The 21099-nt window shown below is 37.3% G+C and overlaps 1 protein-coding gene across 4 annotated transcripts in view; it reads right to left on the bottom strand.

Annotated features, from left to right (window-relative positions):
* PPP3CC (protein phosphatase 3 catalytic subunit gamma) overlaps positions 1-21099 on the bottom strand; it is a 90886-nt gene that overhangs the window by 50375 nt on the left and 19412 nt on the right. For all 4 annotated transcript variants that reach the window (XM_028494188.1, XM_028494189.1, XM_024130751.2 and 1 more), the window contains exons 2-3: positions 815-1012; positions 352-476 (exon numbers count right to left, since the gene is read on the bottom strand). In XM_028494188.1, the coding sequence (XP_028349989.1) occupies positions 352-476; positions 815-1012 (323 nt within the window). The remainder of the gene's footprint in view (positions 1-351; positions 477-814; positions 1013-21099) is intronic.

Raw genomic sequence — 21099 nt, 5'->3', positions numbered from 1 at the left:
ACTGCTGTGGCCTCTCCCGTTGCGGAGCACAGGCTCCGGACGCGCAGGCTCAGCGGCCATGGCTCACGGGCCCAGCCGCTCCGCAGCATGTGGGATCTTCCCAGACAGGGGCACGAACCCGTGTCCCCTGCATCGGCAGGCGGACTCTCAATCACTGTGCTACCAGGGAAGCACAAGGCATAGTTCTTTTTCTATCAATTAAAACGTATCTCTATCACTTTAATTATTGAAAGTAACAAAGTTTATAAATTCTGCCAGTGTTCTCATTTTAATTTCTTCTACTGAAGAATGGAAAGAAATTTTTTAAAAAAGATAATATGATAGTTCCAACACATCCAGTTTAATATTTACCTCTATACTGAAATAGCCTCTGTCCACATAGTCACCCAGAAAGAGGTAGCGTGTATTACTAGGTGATCCTCCAACTTCAAACAACTTCATCAGGTCAAAAAACTGTCCATGAATGTCACCACATACTAGGAAAAAAAAACAGACCTAGGGTGAGGTGAAAAATTATGTCTTAGAAGAGAAAGGGCATTACACCAATAGGACCACAGTTTAACTTTTAACTTAAATCAGTCTAGCTTTGGACTGGACTGTCCGATAATTGCAGGCAACCTATCAATATGAAATAGTCCTACTGGAAATATTAGACATTTTAAATTGTATTTCTTCAATGAATAACAAACATACTAAACAATCCTAAGACTGCTCACAATTCCTAGAATAATTATCACACATTTTAGTTGGTTATTTGTAATCACTTCTCAAACTAGCTCAAATCTAAGTACCACCATGCGAATACTTCTCATACCTGTGATTGGAGCATCTACTTCTATCATAGTCTTCTCTTGTCTCAGGATGGCAGCCCCATCATTGATTATCTTTAAGGCTACTTCCTCTTCCAGTCGCCCTTCCTTCACCAAATGGTTTTTCAAAACATCAATTTTAGGTTTCCCATTCTCAAATACTTCCTTCAAAGTAAGCCGCTGTGTTGGAGGAAAGGGGACAGCTAGGAAGAGAGAAAAAAAAAATTTTAAACAGTTAAAGGCATAGAGAAAAACCATAAACACATTACTTTTATGTAACAAATTAAACCTAATGCATCACCACGATTTCACATCCACAGCACCAGAACTACATGGGAAAAAAATCGAAGATACTATATATTATAGGTGATCGATTCTAATTTTTTAAAAGGCCACAGTTAAAGTCAAAGTCATTTAAAAGATATACGTGTGTGTGCATGTATAAATTATGTTATATATATAAAGATGAAAGACTTGAAGTTGATTCAGTAGATAAGCTAAAAGTGAGACAAGGGACTAGATGATATGAGTATCTTTTATCTATGGAAAACGTGTTAAAAATCAAACTATGGTTTAAAAAAATGAAGGAAAAGAAATCACAACACTAAAAGGGTATTTATTTCTTCCAAAGAACAGACCTAATGAAACCATGTCTTGGAAGTTTGACTTCAGTTCCTGATCAGGGGAATCATAGATTTTTTTTTTTTTTTTTTTTTTTTGCGGTACGCGGGCCTCTCACTGCTGTGGCTTTGCGGAGCACAGGCTCCGGACGCGCAGGCTCAGTGGCCATGGCCCACGGGCCTAGCCGCTCCGCGGCATGTGGGATCTTTCCGGACCAGGGCACGAACCCATGTCCCCTGCATCGGCAGGCGGACTCTCAACCACTGCGCCACCAGGGAAGCCCATAGATGTTTTCTATGTATGTATGTATGTATTATTAAAAGGTAGTTGCTTAAAATATTACTGATAACAAGAACACAACTAACAGGATGGAGCTCTTCCACAGAATAACTTGCTATAGTAACAGAGCATAAACTTGAGAAGAATAGGTATGGGAGGTCTAGCTGTGTTTTCTAATCTCGAAATGCTAACACTAAGTTCAGTCTACACTGGATATAAAGTTTATATACAACATCATGGTAATTTAGCAACTTGAACAGAAAAAATTTTTTTACATTTTAAAATTGGCTATCACCTCTTCTTTTACCTATCTTATAATGTAGTCTACTTTAGATTCCCTGTGACCCAACAGCCCCAAGTCTATAAACCATAAGGTTTTTTAATTTTAACATCTTTATTGGAGTATAATTGCTTTACAATGGTGTGTTAGTTTCTGCTTTATAACAAAGTCAATCAGTTATACCTATACATATGTTCCCACATCTCTTCCCTCTTGCGTCTCCCTCCCTCCCACCCTCCCTATCCCACCCCACTAGGTGGTCACAAACCACCGAGCTGATCTCCCTGTGCCATGTGGCTGCTTCCCACTAGCTATCCCCCCTACGTTTGGTAGTGTATGAGAGAGTGGCATGGACATTTATACAGGCCTTGATTCTTCACCCCCTGTTTTGCTTCCTCCAATCTCCAGCCCACTCCCAATTTGCATTTACAAGCAACCTCATCTGCATAGAACGCCCATCCATGGGTCCTGGATGACGGGAACTAGTGTGTGCTACTACACAGTAGTGATGCTGAGCATCCTTTCATGTGTTTGTTGGCAATCTGTATATCTTTTTTTTTTTTTTTTTTTTTTTTGCGGTACGCGGGTCTCTCACTGTGGCCTCTCCCATTGCGGAGCGCAGGCTCAGCGGCCATGGCTTACGGGCCTAGCTGCTCCGCGGCATGTGGGATCTTCCCAGAACGGGGCATGAACCAGTGTCCCCTGCATTGGCAGGCGGACTCTAAACCACTGTGCCACCAGGGAAGCCCTGTATATCTTCTTTGGAGAAATGTCTGTTTAGGTCTTCTGCCCATTTTTGGATTGGGTTGTTTGTTTTTTTTGATGAGCTGCATGAGCTGCTTGTATATTTTGGAGATTAATCCTGTGTCAGTTGCTTCGTTTGCAAATATTTTCTCCCATTCTGAGGGTTGTCTTTTCCTCTTGTTTATGGTTTCCTTTACTGTGCAAAAGCTTTTAAGTTTCATTAGGTCCCATTTATTTATTTTTAATCCCATCTCTGTAGGAGGTGGGTCAAAAAGGATCTTGCTGTGATTTATGTCATAGAGTGTTCTGCTTATGTTTTCAAGTAAGAGTTTTACAGTTTCTGGCCTTAAATTTAGGTCTTTAATCCATTTTGAATTTATTTTTGTGTATGGTCTTAGGGAGTGTTCAAATTTAATTCTTTTACATGTAGCTGTCCAGTTTTCCCAGCACCACTTATTGAAGAGGCTGTCTTTTCTCCATTGTATATTCTTTCCTCCTTTATCAAAAATAAGGTGACTATATGTGCGTGGGTTTATTTCTGGGCCTTCTGTCCTGTTCCATCGATCTATATTTCTGTTTTTGTGCTGGTACCATACTGTCTTGATTACTGTAGCTTTGTAGTGTCATCTGAAGTCAGGGAGCCTGATTCCTCCATGTCCATTATTCTTTCTCAAGATTGCTTTGGCTATTCAGGGTCTTTGTATTTCCATACAAATTGTGATATTCTTTGTTCCAGTTCTGTGAAAAATACCATTGGTAGTTTGATAGGGATTGCATTGAATCAGTAGATTGCTTTGCGTGGTATAGTCATTTTCACAATGTTGATTCTTCCAATCCAAGAACATGGTATATCTCTTCTTCTGTTTGTATCATCTTTAATTTCTTTCATCAGTGCCTTACAGTTTTCTGCATACAGGGCTTTTGTCTCTGTAGGTAGCTTTATTCGTAGGTATTTTATTCTTTTTGTTGCAATGGTAAATGGGAGTGTTTCCTAAATTTCTCTTTCAGATTTTTCATCATTAGTGTATAGGAATGCAAGAGATTTCTGTGCATTAATTTTGTATCCTTCAACTTTACCAAATTCATTGATTAGCTCTAGTACTTTTCTGGTGGCATTTTTAGGATTCTCTAGGTATAGTATCATGTCACCTGCACAAAGTGACAGTTTTACTTCTTCTTTTCCAATTTGTATTCCTTTTATTTCTTTTTCTTCTCTGACTGCTGTGGCTAGGACTTCCAAAACTATGTTGAATAATAGTGGTGAGAGTGGACATCCTTTTCTTGTTCCTGATCTTAGAGGAAATGCTTTCAGTTTTTCACCATTGAGAATGATGTTTGCTGTGGGTTTGTCATATATGGCCTTTATTATGTTGAGGCAGGTTCCCATTATGCCCACTCTCTGGAGACTTTTTATCATAAATGGTAAGGGTTATTTTTAAAATCAATATCTTTCAAATCAGAAAAAAAGAATCTTCAACTTTAAAGGAGTGGGTCTTACCACCCTCCAAGTTACCCCTAGCTATGTTTAGAGCCCTGAATTCCATTTCCCTTCTTCTACTGGATAGTTCTATACATACTATAGTTGAGATTGATTCACAGAAGACTGGGAAGAGCCACAATCCAGAGAAGACTAAAGGAAATCGAGCTAAGTCTGCTAATGAAAGGAAACAGTAGAAACTTTCCAAGTAAACTTTAAACCTCTGTTTAAGAAAATATGTCCCAGACACAGAGTGACCATATGTCTGAGTATCCTGGTTTATTTATTTTGTCCTGATGTAATTATTAATAATGCTTCCTTTTACTCTCAAGTATCCTGATTTAAACAACCTATCCAGGAACAAAATTAATCAGAATCAACTGATCAGAGGCATTTGTTTAGAACACAGATTCTTAGGTCTCATACATGTGGAATCAGGATCTTTGGAGATCTACACAGGCATCTGCATGGTTAACAGGTACCCCAGGCAGTTCTCATGCCCACTAATCTCAGATAATCAGCACCTGCATTCCCAGTCACCACATAGTCATAGTTTACTGGTCTTCATGTCCCTTGCCCCAGCCCCTACGTGGCCACTTGAATACACGGAGTTCAGAATTTCTGAGGGAAAAACAGAGGATCTAGAGTAGTGCTTTGTAAACTGTCTGTTGGAACTGCCCCCACCCCAGCATCAATAAGTGGAAAACTATACTTTGTAAAATGCAATAAAAATAAATTACTAGAAAAATGATCACATGCATAGATGTTGTGCCAATGTCAAGGTGCTATAAAAGTTTTTAAATGCTCACTCTCTGTATTTACTGCAGTTAGTAACAATTCGTGGACAGACATTGGTCCATGGACCACACTTTTGAGTAACACTGGTTTGGATAAACATGGATTTGGGGGAACAAGAATAAGACTAGAATCAAAACTTAAATACTATGCATATACATGTCTCTAAGCCCAAGTTTGGAGATTTTATTATGTCTTATGTCTAATGTATACAAAACATGATATTCAACTGGCTTCACTACTCACTTCACAGTGGATGATAATCTAAACCCAAATCTCTGACAAGTTCATTTCAAACTGCCTTTAATGGCACACAGGATTTCATTAATAAAAAATACAACTTTAACACTTGGACTCTGAAGTTGTAGCTTCTAACATCTTACCCATGCTTTAAACTATGAAGTATTTGAACTATAACACAGAGGTTCAGTTCTTGCATCCTTTCAAATTATAAATAAACCACTCACCACCACACATGGAAGTTTCCCTTCGTTTCTGTGGCTGTGTGTTGCCTCTTTAAATATTCCATTTATAAAGCTGTCATCCTTCCAAAATCATGTCTTAGCACAATTTTTCAAATTTCAAAGAAAAGGTACTCAAGTGATTACAAGGCTAATAAGTAATTCCAGACATTTGTTCAAAATATTAAATAGGCATTTTTAAATAAAAGAATCAAAATGTCAGTAGTGTCAGTGCTGAAATTACTGCTTTATTGGTTTCTTCATATTGTCACTTGGGGTTCCTGGTTCCTTCATTTTTAATATAGGCATGTTATTTTATAAACTATAATCATTACCAACAAGAAAGTAGGGTTAACAGAGGGATTAAAGGGTCTCAAAACACGAGCATAGAGTTAAAAATATTTTTTGACTATGAATCAAAAGGCCATTTATTGGGCTTCCCTGGTGGCGCAGTGGTTGGGAGTCCGCCTGCCAATGTGGGGGACGTGGGTTCGCGCCCCAGTCCGGGAGGGTCCTGCATGCCGCGGAGCAGCTGGGCCCGTGGGCCATGGCCGCTGGGCCTGCGTGTCCAGAGCCTGTGCTCCGCAATGGGAGAGGCCACGGCAGTGAGAGGCCCGCATACCGCAAAAAAAAAAAAATAAAGGCCATTTATCCAGAAATGTGATAATTTAGGGGTTATAAAACTACAGTACTTTTTTTTAAGAGTAGAGGAGGTTCTTGTTACTCAAAGATGATTGGTGCTAGTAAAGGCCACTTAAAGTGTATCCACATTAAAAAGAAAAAAAACAGTCACTCTAACAGGTCTGAGGTGGTATCTTGCTATGATTTTAATTTGCATTTCCCTGATGATTAGTGATGTTGAGCACCTTTTCATGTACCTGTTGGCCATCTGTAATGTCTCCTTTGGGAAAATGTCTATTCAGTTCCTCTTTCCATTTTTAAATTGGATTGTTTGGGTTTTTTGCTATTGAGTTGTATGAGTTTATTATATACTTTGGATATTAACCTCTTATCAGACATATGATTTATAAATACTTTCTCCCATTCTGTAGGTTGCCTTTTCACTTGGTTGATGGTTTCTTTTTCTCTGCAGAAGTTTTTTAGTTTGATGTAGTCCCACTTATTTTTGCTTTTGTTGCTTGTGCTTTTGATGTCATACCCCCCAAATTGTCACCAAGACCAATGTCAAACAGCCTTTTCCCTATGTTTCCTTCTAGGAGTTTTACAGTTTCAGGTCTTATGTTTAAGTCTTTAATCCATTTTGAGTTAATTTTTGTGAGTGGTCTAATTTCATTCTTCTGCATTGTAGTTATACAGTTTTCCCAACATCATTTATTGAAGAGATTATCCTTTCCCCCATTGAGTATTCTTGGCTCCCTTGTCAAATATTAGTTGACTGTATATGTGAGGGTTTATTTCTGAGCTCTTGATTCTGTTCCATTGGCCTGTGTGTCTCTTTTTATTTTATGCCAATACCATACTGTTTTGACTACTAGAGGTTTGCAGTATAGTTTGAAATCAGTACGTATGATGCCTCAAACTTTGTTCTTCTTTCTCCAGATTGCTTTGGTTATTCAGGGTCTTTTGTGGCTCCACACAAACTTTAGGATTGTTTTTTCTATTTCTGTGAAAAAAACCATTGGCATTTTGATAGGAATTGCATTGAATGTCCAGACAACTTTGGGTAGTATAGACATTTTAATAATATTAATTCTTCTGATCTATGAATATAGGATGTCTTTCCATTTGTTTATGTCTTCTTCTATTTCATCAAAATCTTGTAGTTTTCAGTGTACAGATCTTTCACCTCCTTGATTAAATTTATTCCTAAGTATTTTATTGTTTTTGATGTTATTGTAAATGGAATTGTTTTATTTTTTTCTAGATATTGCACTGTTAGTGTATAGCAACACAAGTTATTTCTGTATGTTGGTTTTGTATCCTGAAACAACTGAATTTGTTTATTAGTTCTAACAGTTTTTTTGTTTGTTTTTTGTTTTGGTGGAGTCTGTAGGATTTTCTCTATGTAAGACCATGTCATCTGCAAACTAAGACAATTTTACATCTTACTTTCTGATCTGGATTGATTGATTTTCTTACCGGCTTGCTCTGGCTAGGACTTCCAGTACTATGTTGAATAAGAAAGGTGAGAGTAAGCACCCTTGTCTTACTCCTGATCTTAGAGGAAAAGCTTTCATCCTTTCATTGATGAATATGATGTTGGCTGTGGGCTGGTCATATATGGCTTTTATTAAGTTGAGGTATGTTCCTTCTATATGCAATTTGTTGGGTGTATTTATCAAGAAAAGATGCTGTATTCTGTCAAATGCTTTTTTTGCAACTATTGAGATGATCATATGATTTTTATCTTTTATCCCATTAATGTGATGTATATCACATTTGTTGATTTGCATATGTTGAAATACCCTTGCATCCTAGGGATAAATATCACTTGATTGTGGTGAATGATCTTTCTAACATGCTGTTAATTAGGTTTGCTAATATTTTGTTGAGAAGTTTTGCATCTCTATTTATCAGGGATATTGGTCTGCAGTTTTCTTTTCTTATAGTTTCCTTATCTGGCCTTTGTATCAGAGTAATGCTGGCCTCAAAAAAAATGAGTTTGGGAGCATTCCCTCCCCCTCAATTTTTTGGAAGAGTTTGAGAAGGATTGGTATGAATTCTTTTTAAAAATGTTCGATAGATTTCACCAATGAAACCATCTGGTCTTGGGCTTTTCTTTGTTGGGAGGTTTTAGACTACTGATTCAGTCTCCTTATTTGTTATTGGTCTGTTCAGAGTTTTCCACTTCTTCATAATTCAGTCTTCATAGGTTAAATGTGTCTAGAAATTTATCTGTTTCTACTAGGCTACCCAATTTGTAGTGGATAATTGTTCACAGTAGTCTCTTATAATCCTTTATATTTCTGTGGTATCAGTTGTAATGTCTCCTTTTTTCATTTCTTAATTTATTTATTTGTCTTTTCTCTTTTTTTCTCAGTCTAAAGTCTGTCAATTATGTTAATCACTTCAAAAGCCAATTCTTAATTCTGTTAATCTTTTCTATTGTTTTTCTGGTCCCTATTTCACTTACTTCTACTCTTATCTTTGTTATTTCAGTGGTGAAAGCTGCTGGGTTATCTGCTGAGCTGGCTGCCATGAACCTCAATCACTCCCACTGCATACCTGCCATGGTAGCCCCTTCATTCTACTCAATTCTCTGCTCAAATGTTACTTCTTCAGAGATCTCTTCCCTATTTTATCCAAACAAAACAAAACAAAACCTCTTCCCTAGACACTGGCCAGCAGAAAAGATTTGGTTCTTCATCAATTTCTAATTAAGTACTTTGAGGTATATATTATGTGCACACTATTGTTGAGACATATAGAAACTAAGTCTGAGCCAGATATCAACTGTTGAATTCTACAATTATGCCACCAAATGTTCATTTCAGATATGGTAAACTCCTGCTCAACCTTTCAATATACTATACTATGAATAATGTTGCTATGAACATTCTTCTATCTGTCTTATGGTGGATGTAAGCACCCCTTTCACCCAGGATTGGGAATGCAAGGTTAGGGGCGTAGGCATAGGTTTCATCAAACAGTTCACCAAAGTCTTATACCATTTTACTCACATCAGCAAGGTGTGAGGGTTCCAATTACTCCTTGCCAACATTTAGTATTGGTCACTTTTAAATTTTACTCCATTATAGTGAGAGTCTACTTCTATCTCTTTGTGGTTCTAATTTACATTTCATTGGTGAATAGTGATGCTGAGCATGCTTCCGCTTGTTTATTGGCTATCTGGCTATCTTCCTTTTGGGACATGCCTAATCAACCAATTCTTTTGTCCATTTAAAAATTTATTCAATATATTTTTTCCATTGACTGATAAAAGTTCTTATATATTCTGAGTATGTCCTTTATCAGATATATGCTTTTTTTCTTAATCATCTTTACATAGCATACAATTCAATGAATTTTGACAATCATTACAACAGAACTGACTGTGTAACAATCCTAGGAGAATGCTAGGAGAGAGCAAAGAACAGAAATGAAACTGATAAAAATAAAGTATATAATATGCAAGACAAACTAGAGAAGTTATTTTGGAATACAAAGGAAAAAGACAAATATGAAAATGGTGAGAGACAATGACATACAAAGAATAGAGGATGGAGAGCCAAAATAAGAGGTTAATGATATTCCTGAAAAACTAAACTAGAACAAATGTAACAGGAAAAATACTCAAAATAAATTAGAAAACTTTTCTGAGCTATACAGAAAGGTTTGTTTAAACACTTTGAATTGCTGCATCTCAGGAAAAACTAATCAAGAGGCACATTCTTGAAAAAATGTTGAATTATAAGGAGAAAGAAAAAACTTAAATCATGATGGTCTACAGTTTTTTTTTCTAGAATATTAGATTTCTAACATCACTGGAATATGTGTAGAACTCTAAGGAGAAAAGGTTGTAACTTGTAAGTTTTGTACTCAGACAAATACTTTATATTATATGTAAAGGTCATAGAAAGACATTCACAAAATCAAAAGGGACTCAGAAAATATATCACCTACATAGCCTTCTTGAAAGAAAATTACCTCAACACTTACTGTAGGTAATATTCTATTTTCTTGATTCGAATACTGGCTACACAAGTATGTTTCCTTTGTGAAAATTTATCAAGCTATACACTTAGGATCTGTGCACTTTTGTATATTATACGTCAATAATTTTTTAAAAACCTTTTTAATGCAAAAACACTTGAGCCTAGCTGACCCCAGTCAGAGTTGAATTAAAATTAAGGAAAAAACTGCAGAAGTCATGATACCAAAGATTTTCAAGTCTAGCTTTATTCACTTTGAACCCCAGACTCAGAAGTCTAGGTTGATTTCAGGAAGATTATGTAACTCAGAGATCAAACTTCCACTCATGTGCAAATTCTATGTTTCAGTTCCTTCCCAATCCTAAGAAATGTGTTTCTAGAAGGATTTTTTTCACGCCACTGTTAAAACAGAATCATTCTTGACATGGTTGATGACCACATCCAAATCACATTTTGGACACTTTGCAAGGAACGTTACAAAACAAAATATTTGTCTTTACCTCACCTCTCTCCTCAAAAACAGAAGGGTAGTAAGTAATAAAACAAACTATTTTCATTAACAAGTAACTCAAATAATGATTTTCTGTATTCTTTAAAAATTCATATAGCGAGTGCCCAGTCTATCAATGTTTCAGCAGGGAAATACTGCCCAATATCAGTCTGCACCTTCAGCTGAGATATTTTGGCATTCTAGTCAGTATGAGAAGCCAAGAGAAGAGGGGAAAAGAGGCACATGGTGCTCTCTTTCACTCTCTAAGTCTGGAATGTTCTTTAAAGACCTCTTTTCAAAGCATTTTCTTCTCCTGAGCTGCTGTTCCCCACAGGGAGGCCAGAGCCATGGTATCTTGTCTCAAAAAGCAAGAGGGAAGAGGAGCCAATGGAAACGCTGATGTCCTTGGTCCACTGATGATATTAAAATATAAGGTAGAGTGAAAACTCATCTGTCAGGGACCCTGAGGGAGTGAGACAATTTGAACAGACAATGGAATGCTTTCTCTATTTTTTTCCCTCTCTATTTTTTCCCCCATAAGATACTGATCATAAATATACATATATGTACATGCACATGTAAAATTTTAAAAATAAAAGACATATTTATGAATCTAAAATTCACACAGAATTAAAGAAGTCACTTTTAAAGGTTAGGATACAAAAAACTCATAGGTGATAAGTAATATGCCAAATACCTTTTATTTAAAATTGACAAGTGGTCCAGTATTTAACTCCTTAAAAATAAATCCATACAATATGATCTAAATTGTGACTAAATAATGCATTAGAAAAGGCAGTAAGGAAATATACCCAAGTATTAGTGCTAGGTAACAAGATTCTAAATTATCTTATTCTTCCGACTTGCCTATTTTTAAACTTTCTCCGATTACCCTGTATCACTTTTATAATCAGAAAAAAATGTATATAAGAAGTCAGTATACAATTATTTTGTACACTATATGATCATAATGATATTCTTTTAAGTGAACAATAAAAATTGGAAGAAAAGGATGAAAGTATAAGCAAGAGTGTTTGGACTACAGACAGCTTTTTTTTTTTTTCCTATCTGCTCTGCCCTACATTTTTCCAAGTTTTTATAAAAAACTTTATTAAAAGAAAAGTAACAGATGCCAAGGGCAAAAAGAAAGGCAATCCCACTGGCAATAACTTTCCCTATGTTAATCCGTTTTATACATAAATAAGACTTTTCTCAAATCAGCAGAGCTATACCCCAAACTGGCTCTTACCAGCAACATTAAAATTTAAGTTACACCTGTAAACAACCAAGAGTTACTAAGATGACAAAGAGGAAATTCTGTGGCTTATGCTTCAAAACACACAAAGGCACTTGGGTTAGCAGAAAGCAGACCCCACAAGATGCCTGGTCCATGGTATACACATACCTTCTCCCAGTTACTCCATCAAACAATCATCTAGGTACTGCTGGAAGGAAGTCTGCAAGCATAATTAAGGTCCCATATCAGGTGACCTTAAAATAGGGAGACTGTCCAGGTACACCTGACCTAATCACAGAAGACCTTTTAATCTGGATCTAGAGGTCAGATACAGGAGTTCAGAGAGCTGAAGCACGAGAGGGATTTGATGTGCAATTTTTCCATTGTTAGCTTGAAGATAGAGCAGGCCACAGAGCAAGGAATGAAGGCAGACTCTAGCAGCTGGGACTGGCCCCCAGCTAAAACTAAGGACTTCACTCCTACCACAAGGAACTGCCAGCAACCTGAATGTGCTAAAGATCAGATTCTTCCCCCAGCCTCCACATGTAAACTCAGCCTGGTAGGCACTTTGATTTCAGCCTTTGAGCCCTGAGAAGAGAAGTCTATGCCACGAATGTACCTCTGACCCACAGAACTAGGAGCTAAAAAAACGTTGTTTTAAGCCACTAAGTTTGTGGTAATTTGTTACACAGCAATAGAAAACTAATACTAAATTCTTGAAGTCAAAGTTTTTTCCTAAAGCCATTCAACAATTACAAATATACTTTTATACACATAAGAAACTAACACCAGCAGTCTCTCAGAATCAAAACAGAAGTCCCAACTTATAACTGTACTATGACTCATAAAACAGATGAAGTGAACCAAACCAAACCACAACATGAATCACAGACTATCTAAGCTCAAATTCTTTTCAATACCAGATGCTTCAGATCCATACGTTTCAAGATAAGACCTCAAGCAAACTAATTTAACAGTAACTCTGCATAGACACTAGATCTGATCTAACACTAGAACTTCATGAGTTCTAGCAACTCATCTAGTCTACAAATTCTAACTAGTCCTTGCCCAGATTACAAACTTCCACCCTAAAATCCAACAACAGTCCTTCATCTAACAACAGTATCCAATGAGCAGCCTTTCCTAACTGCCTCCCCCTATAGAGAAGATCCCTATTTCCTCTAGTTCTCTCTGCTTGTTGCAGCAAGTTAAATAAACCTAACTTTTTTTTCTTTAACTATAAATAAATCCTGCAGTTGACCTTGTTTCTGGGGAGACTCATGACTTTGTAACAGTGTGCATATATGAGGTCACTTGATTTCCACCTGCTCAAGGCCACCCTGCCTACTAGAGTGAGTTACCTGATCTTCAATAATTTTCTCAAGCACTTCAGGGTTAAGGTGATACGTGGGTCCTCTGACTTTCAGTCTCATCAGATTGTTCTGTTCAGGAGTGAAATCTGGCTTCTACCTAATTAACAGCATTCCTATCATCTGTCTGCTTGTTCAGTATCTTGAGTGTCATTCATCTATAAGAGGAAGCCCATAGGCAGAGGACAGACTAAGACCTAATAAGTGTATTTTCCAGCCAGCCCCAAAGGCTGACAAGTTCAGAAGGTCTCATTAGACCAGTATCTTTAGGCAAACTCTGCACTGGGTCAATTTTTCTAAAACTTCCTAAGGACCTTCCTTAGTTCTTACAATCCTGAGAAGTGTTTTGCTTAGTTCTGTCTAGCTGGGGCTGAGGCTCTGATCGGCCCTCAACTGATGACGGCTTATCTTTGGTGTCACTTCATGTCTTCTGGAGACATGTGGTTGCAAAAGTGCCATCCTTCACAATCGTTGCACGTCACATGGTGTTTTCTCAGCCTGAATCTTTGCCTCCTCTGTACCTCCTCTATCTGCTTCCTTCACATTTTCAGATTATGAATATACTCAATAAACGGCATAATTTCACCAAAGAAAAGTTTCAAATTACAAATGGCCTCTTGGGGACCTTTTTTTTTTTTAATTTATTTTTTGGCTGGTTTGGGTCTTTGTTGCTGCGTGCAGGCTTTCTCTAGTTTTCACATTTTCAGATTATGAATATACTCAATAAACGGCATAATTTCACCAAAGAAAAGTTTCAAATTACAAATGGCCTCTTGGGGACCTTTTTTTTTTTTAATTTATTTTTGGCTGTGTTGGGTCTTTGTTGCTGCGTGCAGGCTTTCTCTAGTTGTGGCGAGTGGGGGGCTACTCTTCATTGCGGTGCACAGGCGTCTCTTGATGCGGAGCAGGGGGTCTAGGCGCATGGGCTTCAGTAGTTGTGGCTCGCGGGCTCTAGAGTGCAGGCTCAGTAGTTGTGGCCCACGGGCTCAGCAGTTGTGTCTCGCAGGCTCTCGAGCACAGGCTCAGTAGTTGTGGCACACAGGCTTAGATGCTCCGCAGCATGTGGGATCTTCTCACACCAGGGCTTGAACCCATGTCCCCTGCATTGGCAGGTGGATTCTTAACCACTGCGCCACCAGGGAAGTCCTCTTGGGGAACTTTTAACATGAACAAAATTGTTTGAGAGGCACCTTAAAACAAGATAGGAAACAGAATTCTAAATACCCAGTGGTCTGCATTCTTTAATATGAGGAGGCTTCCAAATGCAATTCAAATTCTAAAAGTGCATCCCTGAAAGACTTCCCAAACCCCAGGAAAAAAGAACATTTATTGAAGAAATCAGGCTTATGTAGGCTTCCCCGATCTCTAGCAATTAGTCCCTATTTTGATGTGCCTAGGAGATACAAAAACTGGAAAAGACTAATTGGCCTCACCCTAAAGAGAATTTAGAGATTAATTAATCCTTAAGAAACAAGGAAAGCCCTTACAATTTGTAACTCTCTGGAAGTTATACGATTACTCATTTCTAACGCCCTCAGAATTTCCCTCTCATTCAATATTTAACTCCTTTTTAATATATATTTTTTAAATATTTATTTATTTATTTATTTGGCTGCATCAGATCTTAGTTGCGGCAGGCGGGACCTTCATTGCGGCATGTGGGGTCTTTCGTTGAGGCATGCGGGCTTCTCTCTACTTGTGGCGCATGGGCTCAGTAGTTGCAGCTCGCGGGCATAGTTGCCCTGTGGCATGTGGGATCCCAGTTCCCCGACCAGGGATTGAACCCGTGTCCCCTGCATTGGAAGGTGGATTCCTAACCACTGGACCACGGGGAAGTCCCTCAACCTTTAACTCTTAACAATGTCTTCCGTTATTGATTTTGAATGAATGTAAAAGAATGTGTGCGAAGACAGGGGAATGTGAATGTATGGTATCAGATGTGCTTTTGCTTAACTAGAAATAAAGAGAATAATTTTGTCTTAAAATAAGAAATGTCTGTCTCACCACAAAAAAGAAATGGTAATTATATGGTGTTACACATTGTTAGCTAATGCTATTGTGGTAATCATTTTGCAAAATATATCAAATCAACACGTTGTACACCTTAAACTCACACAATGTTATATATCAATTATATCTCAATAAAGCTGGGGGAAAAAAGAGAAATTTCTGGTCGTGCCAAAATGTGACAGAATATAATGAAAGACAAATGAGACGGCATACCATAAGGGTAGACAGTATGAGAATTAGTATACTTTATTTGTCTGGGTTTGTAGTAGCTACAAAAACCAAACCAGACCAAACCAAACAAAAATACCTTTGAAGGGAGAAAGAAAATACGTTAAAATTTCTGACAAACTGGTCAGATGTGAGGGGTTTTTCATAAGGAATAATGGCTTATAAATCCTTTTAATGCAAATTCTTTCATGAATAATAAAGAGTAAAACTAGAATTTGATTTTCTTTCTGTTAAAAGAGCAAAGTTATTCTGTGCCCAGGGAAGACATTCCTTAAATCATCAAAATATTCTATTAACTCTGTGCTTTTTGACAAACTCATAAATCTTTTTTTTTCAATTCCTTACTTTTGGAAACAAGTTGACATTCCTAATAAACACTGTCACTTATTGTTGTGCTTTTAAAGATACTGCCTGTAACTACTTCTCACCTTTGGATAGTGACAGCTAATATTCTGTCACATAACAATTCTCTTTGATTTTGTTCTTCTCCAAATGCAGAATAATAAAACTGTGAAGATGTTTCTCACACCTACAATATCTTTGGGTTTACACTAAGTGACCATTAGATTACACAAAGACTTGATCCTTTACCTTATTAAAAATATTTTTGAAGATTACAGAAATTATTAGCTCTGTTTGGCATTCTCCAACTTTTAACTAACTCAAACTATTGTGAGAGCTCTTTGCTTTATTAAAATGGGGTAAAAAGAAAAAAAAAACTAATGAATGAAAAGAGTACAGCCTTCCTAAGTTAATCATGTGTAAGTAAAATGTGTTAAAAGTAGATATGCTTCAATGTTTGTACATCTTTCAGGTTAAAGATACATTTATATACAAAGACTGACACAATAGCTGTCTACAAAAAGATTTTATCTCTAGGTTTAAATAAGCTTGTATTGGTGAAATTCTTAATACATTTTATAGCATAAATCAAAGGCCTGGAGATGTGTCAATGTCCTCTCTGTTCAGAACATATTCTTACTTTCAGAATAATCAATGACTGACTCCTTATAAAACTGATTATGTACTTTAACAGAAGATTCCACTCTCTTCCATGCTGATAAGGCTGGTTAATAATAATAAATTAACTAAAACCTACAGACTCAACATCAACAAGTAGTTTCTGCTTCTTCCTTACATTCACCTAAAGCTCCCAGTGATAATCTAAAGATCAAGAATTGAGCCTTGTGGAGACATGTCAAAAGAACTTCTGTAAAGGTATGTATCATGTACTTGTAACTATTAACACTACAGAGAACAAATTAATTATATGTATTACTGACATAATTGCTATGGCCAGACACTGTGTCTGAGTTAGGATTTCCAGAATTGTTTTGGTCCAAAAGCAGAAGATAATGTGAATAGACCATTTATGGCCAAGATCAACAGAAACACAATCTCTCAGACACCAGAAGCCACTGATTACCATGCAGTTTCCATGATTTTGCCCTTTATTCTCTTGGCTATTTCTTCTCTCTCTGCTGGTTCAAGATTCTAAACTGTCAATAAACACCCTGCCCTTTATTCCTTGATAATCACCAAATGCAAGACTAATTCTTCAGACACAGGCAAAGGTGAATAATCCATATCCAAATTAAAGGGGAAAAAATGATTTGGTTACCAAAGGAAGATCCAAATAGATATGGGATATATGGGACATTATTTCAAACTTTAATAATAATTCTTGTTTGAGGTTTTGTCTGCTACAGATGCCATGTGTGTGATCTCCAGAGTCTTAAATGCTGCAGTCAGCCATTATCATGCCAGGTGATTCAAAAAACAATCATCTAAGAAAAAGAAAAAAATGGCTTGGTGCTTACAGAGGTCAAAATTACTACCATCAAAAGCTTGATAAACACTCACAGCCTATCTAACAAAGATACAGATCTTGATGGATCACTTACCCTAAATGGTAAATCCTCAAGCTTAGTTAACAAATGATCAGAAGCAAAGAGTAAAAATTGAAACAGAAACTACATATTGCTCCCAAATGCTCAGAAAAACACTATGACTTAAAAGTCAGATAGGGCTTCCCTGGTGGCACAGGGCTTAAGAATCCGCCTGCCAATGCAGGGGACATGGGTTTGAGCCCTGGTCCAGGAAGATCCCACATGCCGCGGAGCAACTAAGCCCGTGCACCGCAACTACTGAGCCTGCGCTCTAGAGCTCGCGAGCCACAACTACTGAAGCCCGCGTGCCACAACTACTGAAGCTCATGTGTCTAGAGCCCATGCTCCACAACAAGAGAAGCCACTGCAATGAGAAGCCGCACAGCCAAAAAAAAAAAAAAGTCAGATAAAGTGAACCAAACCAAACCACAATATGCATTACAGACTATCTAAGCTCTAACTTTTTTTTTTTTTAACATCGGCTCATTACGTTCCAGTACCATAGACAAACTGATCTGACAGTAACTCCTCAGGGACTCAGGTGTACTAAAGATAAAACCATTGACCATTCCAGCAACTCACATAAATTACATATTCTAGCCAGTCCCTGCCCAGACTACTAACTTCCACCCTAAAATCACTCTATGACCAGTCTCAGTTCCTAAAACCCTGTATATCCTCCTTTCTAACTGCTTCCTTCTGAGATGCCCCAGTTATTCTAGTATATGTTATTCCTTGCTGCAACAAGCTAAATGTAACTTATTTTTGTTAAGATACAGATGTGTTCCTGGTGATCTTTGGTGGTAGGCTTTAACATCCCCAAGGCAGGGAACTGGTGGCCCAGAGTCAGGGAATAGAAGAAGACATTTTGCTACACACCTTTTAAAATTTTATACCATATTATTGTATTATTTATTCAAAAAATAAATAAAATTAGAATTTAGAAATGTATATAACTCTATTATAAATGAATTAATCAAGAGAAATACTACCAATATCCAATTTGGCTGCAACTCACCTAGGAATCAGAGTATTGCTGGATGTCAAAGAGGAAAATTCACCACCTGTTTCTACAAGGCTAGAAAGATTACTGACTTTTTTTTGGGGGTGGGGAGGTGCCATGCCGCACGGCTTGCGGGATCTTAGTTCCCCGACCAGAGCTTGAACCCAGGCCCAGGCAGTGAAAGCACCGAGTCCTAACCACTGGACAGCCAGGGAATTCCCAAAGATTACTGACCATTAATGGATCATAAATACATCATCAACACATCATCAACAGATCTTTGTGTCCAAACTCAAAATCTCTTCCTGTTTGGAAGTTAAATCTAAATCAGCCAGCAGTTAGAGGTGATAATTTGCTTTGTATTTAATGTGAATAAATTTTTATTATACTATGCATTTATTAAAATCAAGTTTAAAGACCCTTTAACCTGCCATTAAATAGCCTCATAAATGGAGCTATGCTTGATAAATATGGCTCATACAGTGCTGTAAATAAAGTGAAGGTTTTCAAGCTATTTTAAAACTTTTTTGAAATTCTCAAAGAATTTACAAAAATAGAAAGAACAGTATAATGAATACTATAGTATTAATGTTCAACCTTCTGCTAATCTTCAAGCTACTCTATTTCTCTACATCGAAGAATCTATACACTCAATGCAGAAGAATTTTTTTAATAGCAGATACAAACTACTATACATAAAATAGATAAGCAACAAGGATTTACTGTAGGGCTTCCCTGGTGGCGCAGTGGTTAAGAATCCACCTGCCAATGCAGGGGACACAGGCTTGATCCCTGTATCCAGGAAGATCCCACATGCCGTGGAGCAACTAAGCCCATGCGCCACAACTACTGAGCCTGCGCTCTAGAGCCCGCGAGCCACAACTACTGAGACCACGTGCCACAGCTACTGAAGCCAGTGCGCCTACAGCCCGTGCTCCGCAGCAAGAGAAGCCACCGCAATGAGAAGCCCTTGCACTGCAACGAAGAGTAGCCCTGCTTGCCGCAACTAGAGAAAGCCCACGCACAGCAACGAAGACCCAACACAGCCAAAAATAAAATAAAATTTTTTAAAAAAATAAGGATTTACTGTATAGCACAGGGAACTATATTTAATATCTTATAATAACCTATAATGGAAAACAGTATAAAAATATAAATATATATAACTGAATCACTTTGCTAGACACCTGAAACTAACAAAATATTGTAAACAACTATACTTCAATTTAAAAATTTTTTAAAAACTAAAGAGCAGAAAAAACAATAACTACCATAAAAACAAAAACAAATTTCTTAGAATGCCATCAACCAAAGATAACCACTGTTAAAATTCTGGTGTGTATCTTAATATTTTTAATATTGAAATATATTATTTTATAATCAGTTGTAGTATACAATCTAGTAATCTGTCTTTTGGAAAATATTCCAGAATCCTTCACTGGTAATCTGTCTTTTGAATTTTGTATTACACTACTAAAATTTTCTCACACCAACAAACATTCTTCTACAATATAATTCTCAAAGTTGGCATCATGGAAATAATATAATTCAACTAATTAATCTGCTATTATTAAACATTGCGGTTATTCTTATTTATTTTTGCTATTATGAATAATGTGGGAACAAATATCTTTGTCCATACATCTATAATCTCACATGTTCATTGGCCATTTGAATTTATTCATTTATAAATTATCTATACACATCATATCCTTTGTTCATTTCTTTTGTCCTTCTATGTGATTTGCAGTTCTTTAATAAGTATAAAAGATGACTAGGGCTTCCCTGGTGGCGCTGTGGTTGAGAGTTCGCCTGCCAATGCAGGGGACGCGGGTACGTGCCCTGGTCCGGGAGGATCCCACATGCCGCGGAGCGGCTGGGCCCGTGAGCCATGGCCGCTGGGCCTGCACGTCCGGAGCCTGTGCTCCGCAACGGGAGAGGCCACAACAGTGAGAGGCCCGCGCACCAAAAAAAAAAAAAAAAAGACTAAAAATACACCCATGTATTGAAGCTAGCCATAAAGTGCAAATATTTTATCCCTAAAGCATACTTTTAAAAGGAGGCATTCCGCAACGGGAGAGGCCACAACGGTGAGAGGCCCGCGTACCGCAAAAAAAAAAAAAAAAAAAGGAGGCATTTCAACTCGAGGCAATATTTCAAAGTAAATTGTATCCTTCTAAAGCAAACTACTAATCCCTAGTTCAGAGGGAGTCTCTATTCATTTCCTTCTTTCAGGTTTTCAATTCAGTTTTGCAGTAGTCTATCAACCTGCAATCTTGTTTTAGCCAAAGTAAGTCATCTGCACTAAATCCTGTGTTAATTTTAGGGTACAGCTTCCATAACTTCTTTTTTAAAAATAAGCTTTATTGAGGTGTACTTAGGTACAATAAACTGTATCCACTGAAGTGTACAATTCGATAAAATCTGACATGTCTCTATTTGTCAAACCACAACCACGATCAAGATACAAAACATTTCTATTACTCCTGAAGAATCCTGTCCTCTGCCTCCAGCACCAGGCAAACACTGATCTGTCACTACACATAAATTTGCACTTTCTAGTTTTATATGAATGGAACTGTCCAGTGTATAGTCTTTTGTGTCTGGTATTTTTCATAAGTATAATGATTTTGTGATTCACCTGTGCTACTGCATATATCAGTAGTTTGTATCTTCTTATTGCTGACTAGTACTCCATTGTGAGGATATACCATATGGTTATCCATTTACCTGTTGAATATTTCCTGGTTTTGGCTATTATGACTAAAGCTGCTATAAACATTTGTGTATAAA

This window comes from Physeter macrocephalus, chromosome 9 (genome assembly GCF_002837175.3).
Source record: "Physeter macrocephalus isolate SW-GA chromosome 9, ASM283717v5, whole genome shotgun sequence".
NCBI lineage: Eukaryota > Metazoa > Chordata > Mammalia > Artiodactyla > Physeteridae > Physeter > Physeter macrocephalus.
This window is presented reverse-complemented; position numbering and strand designations above follow the sequence as displayed.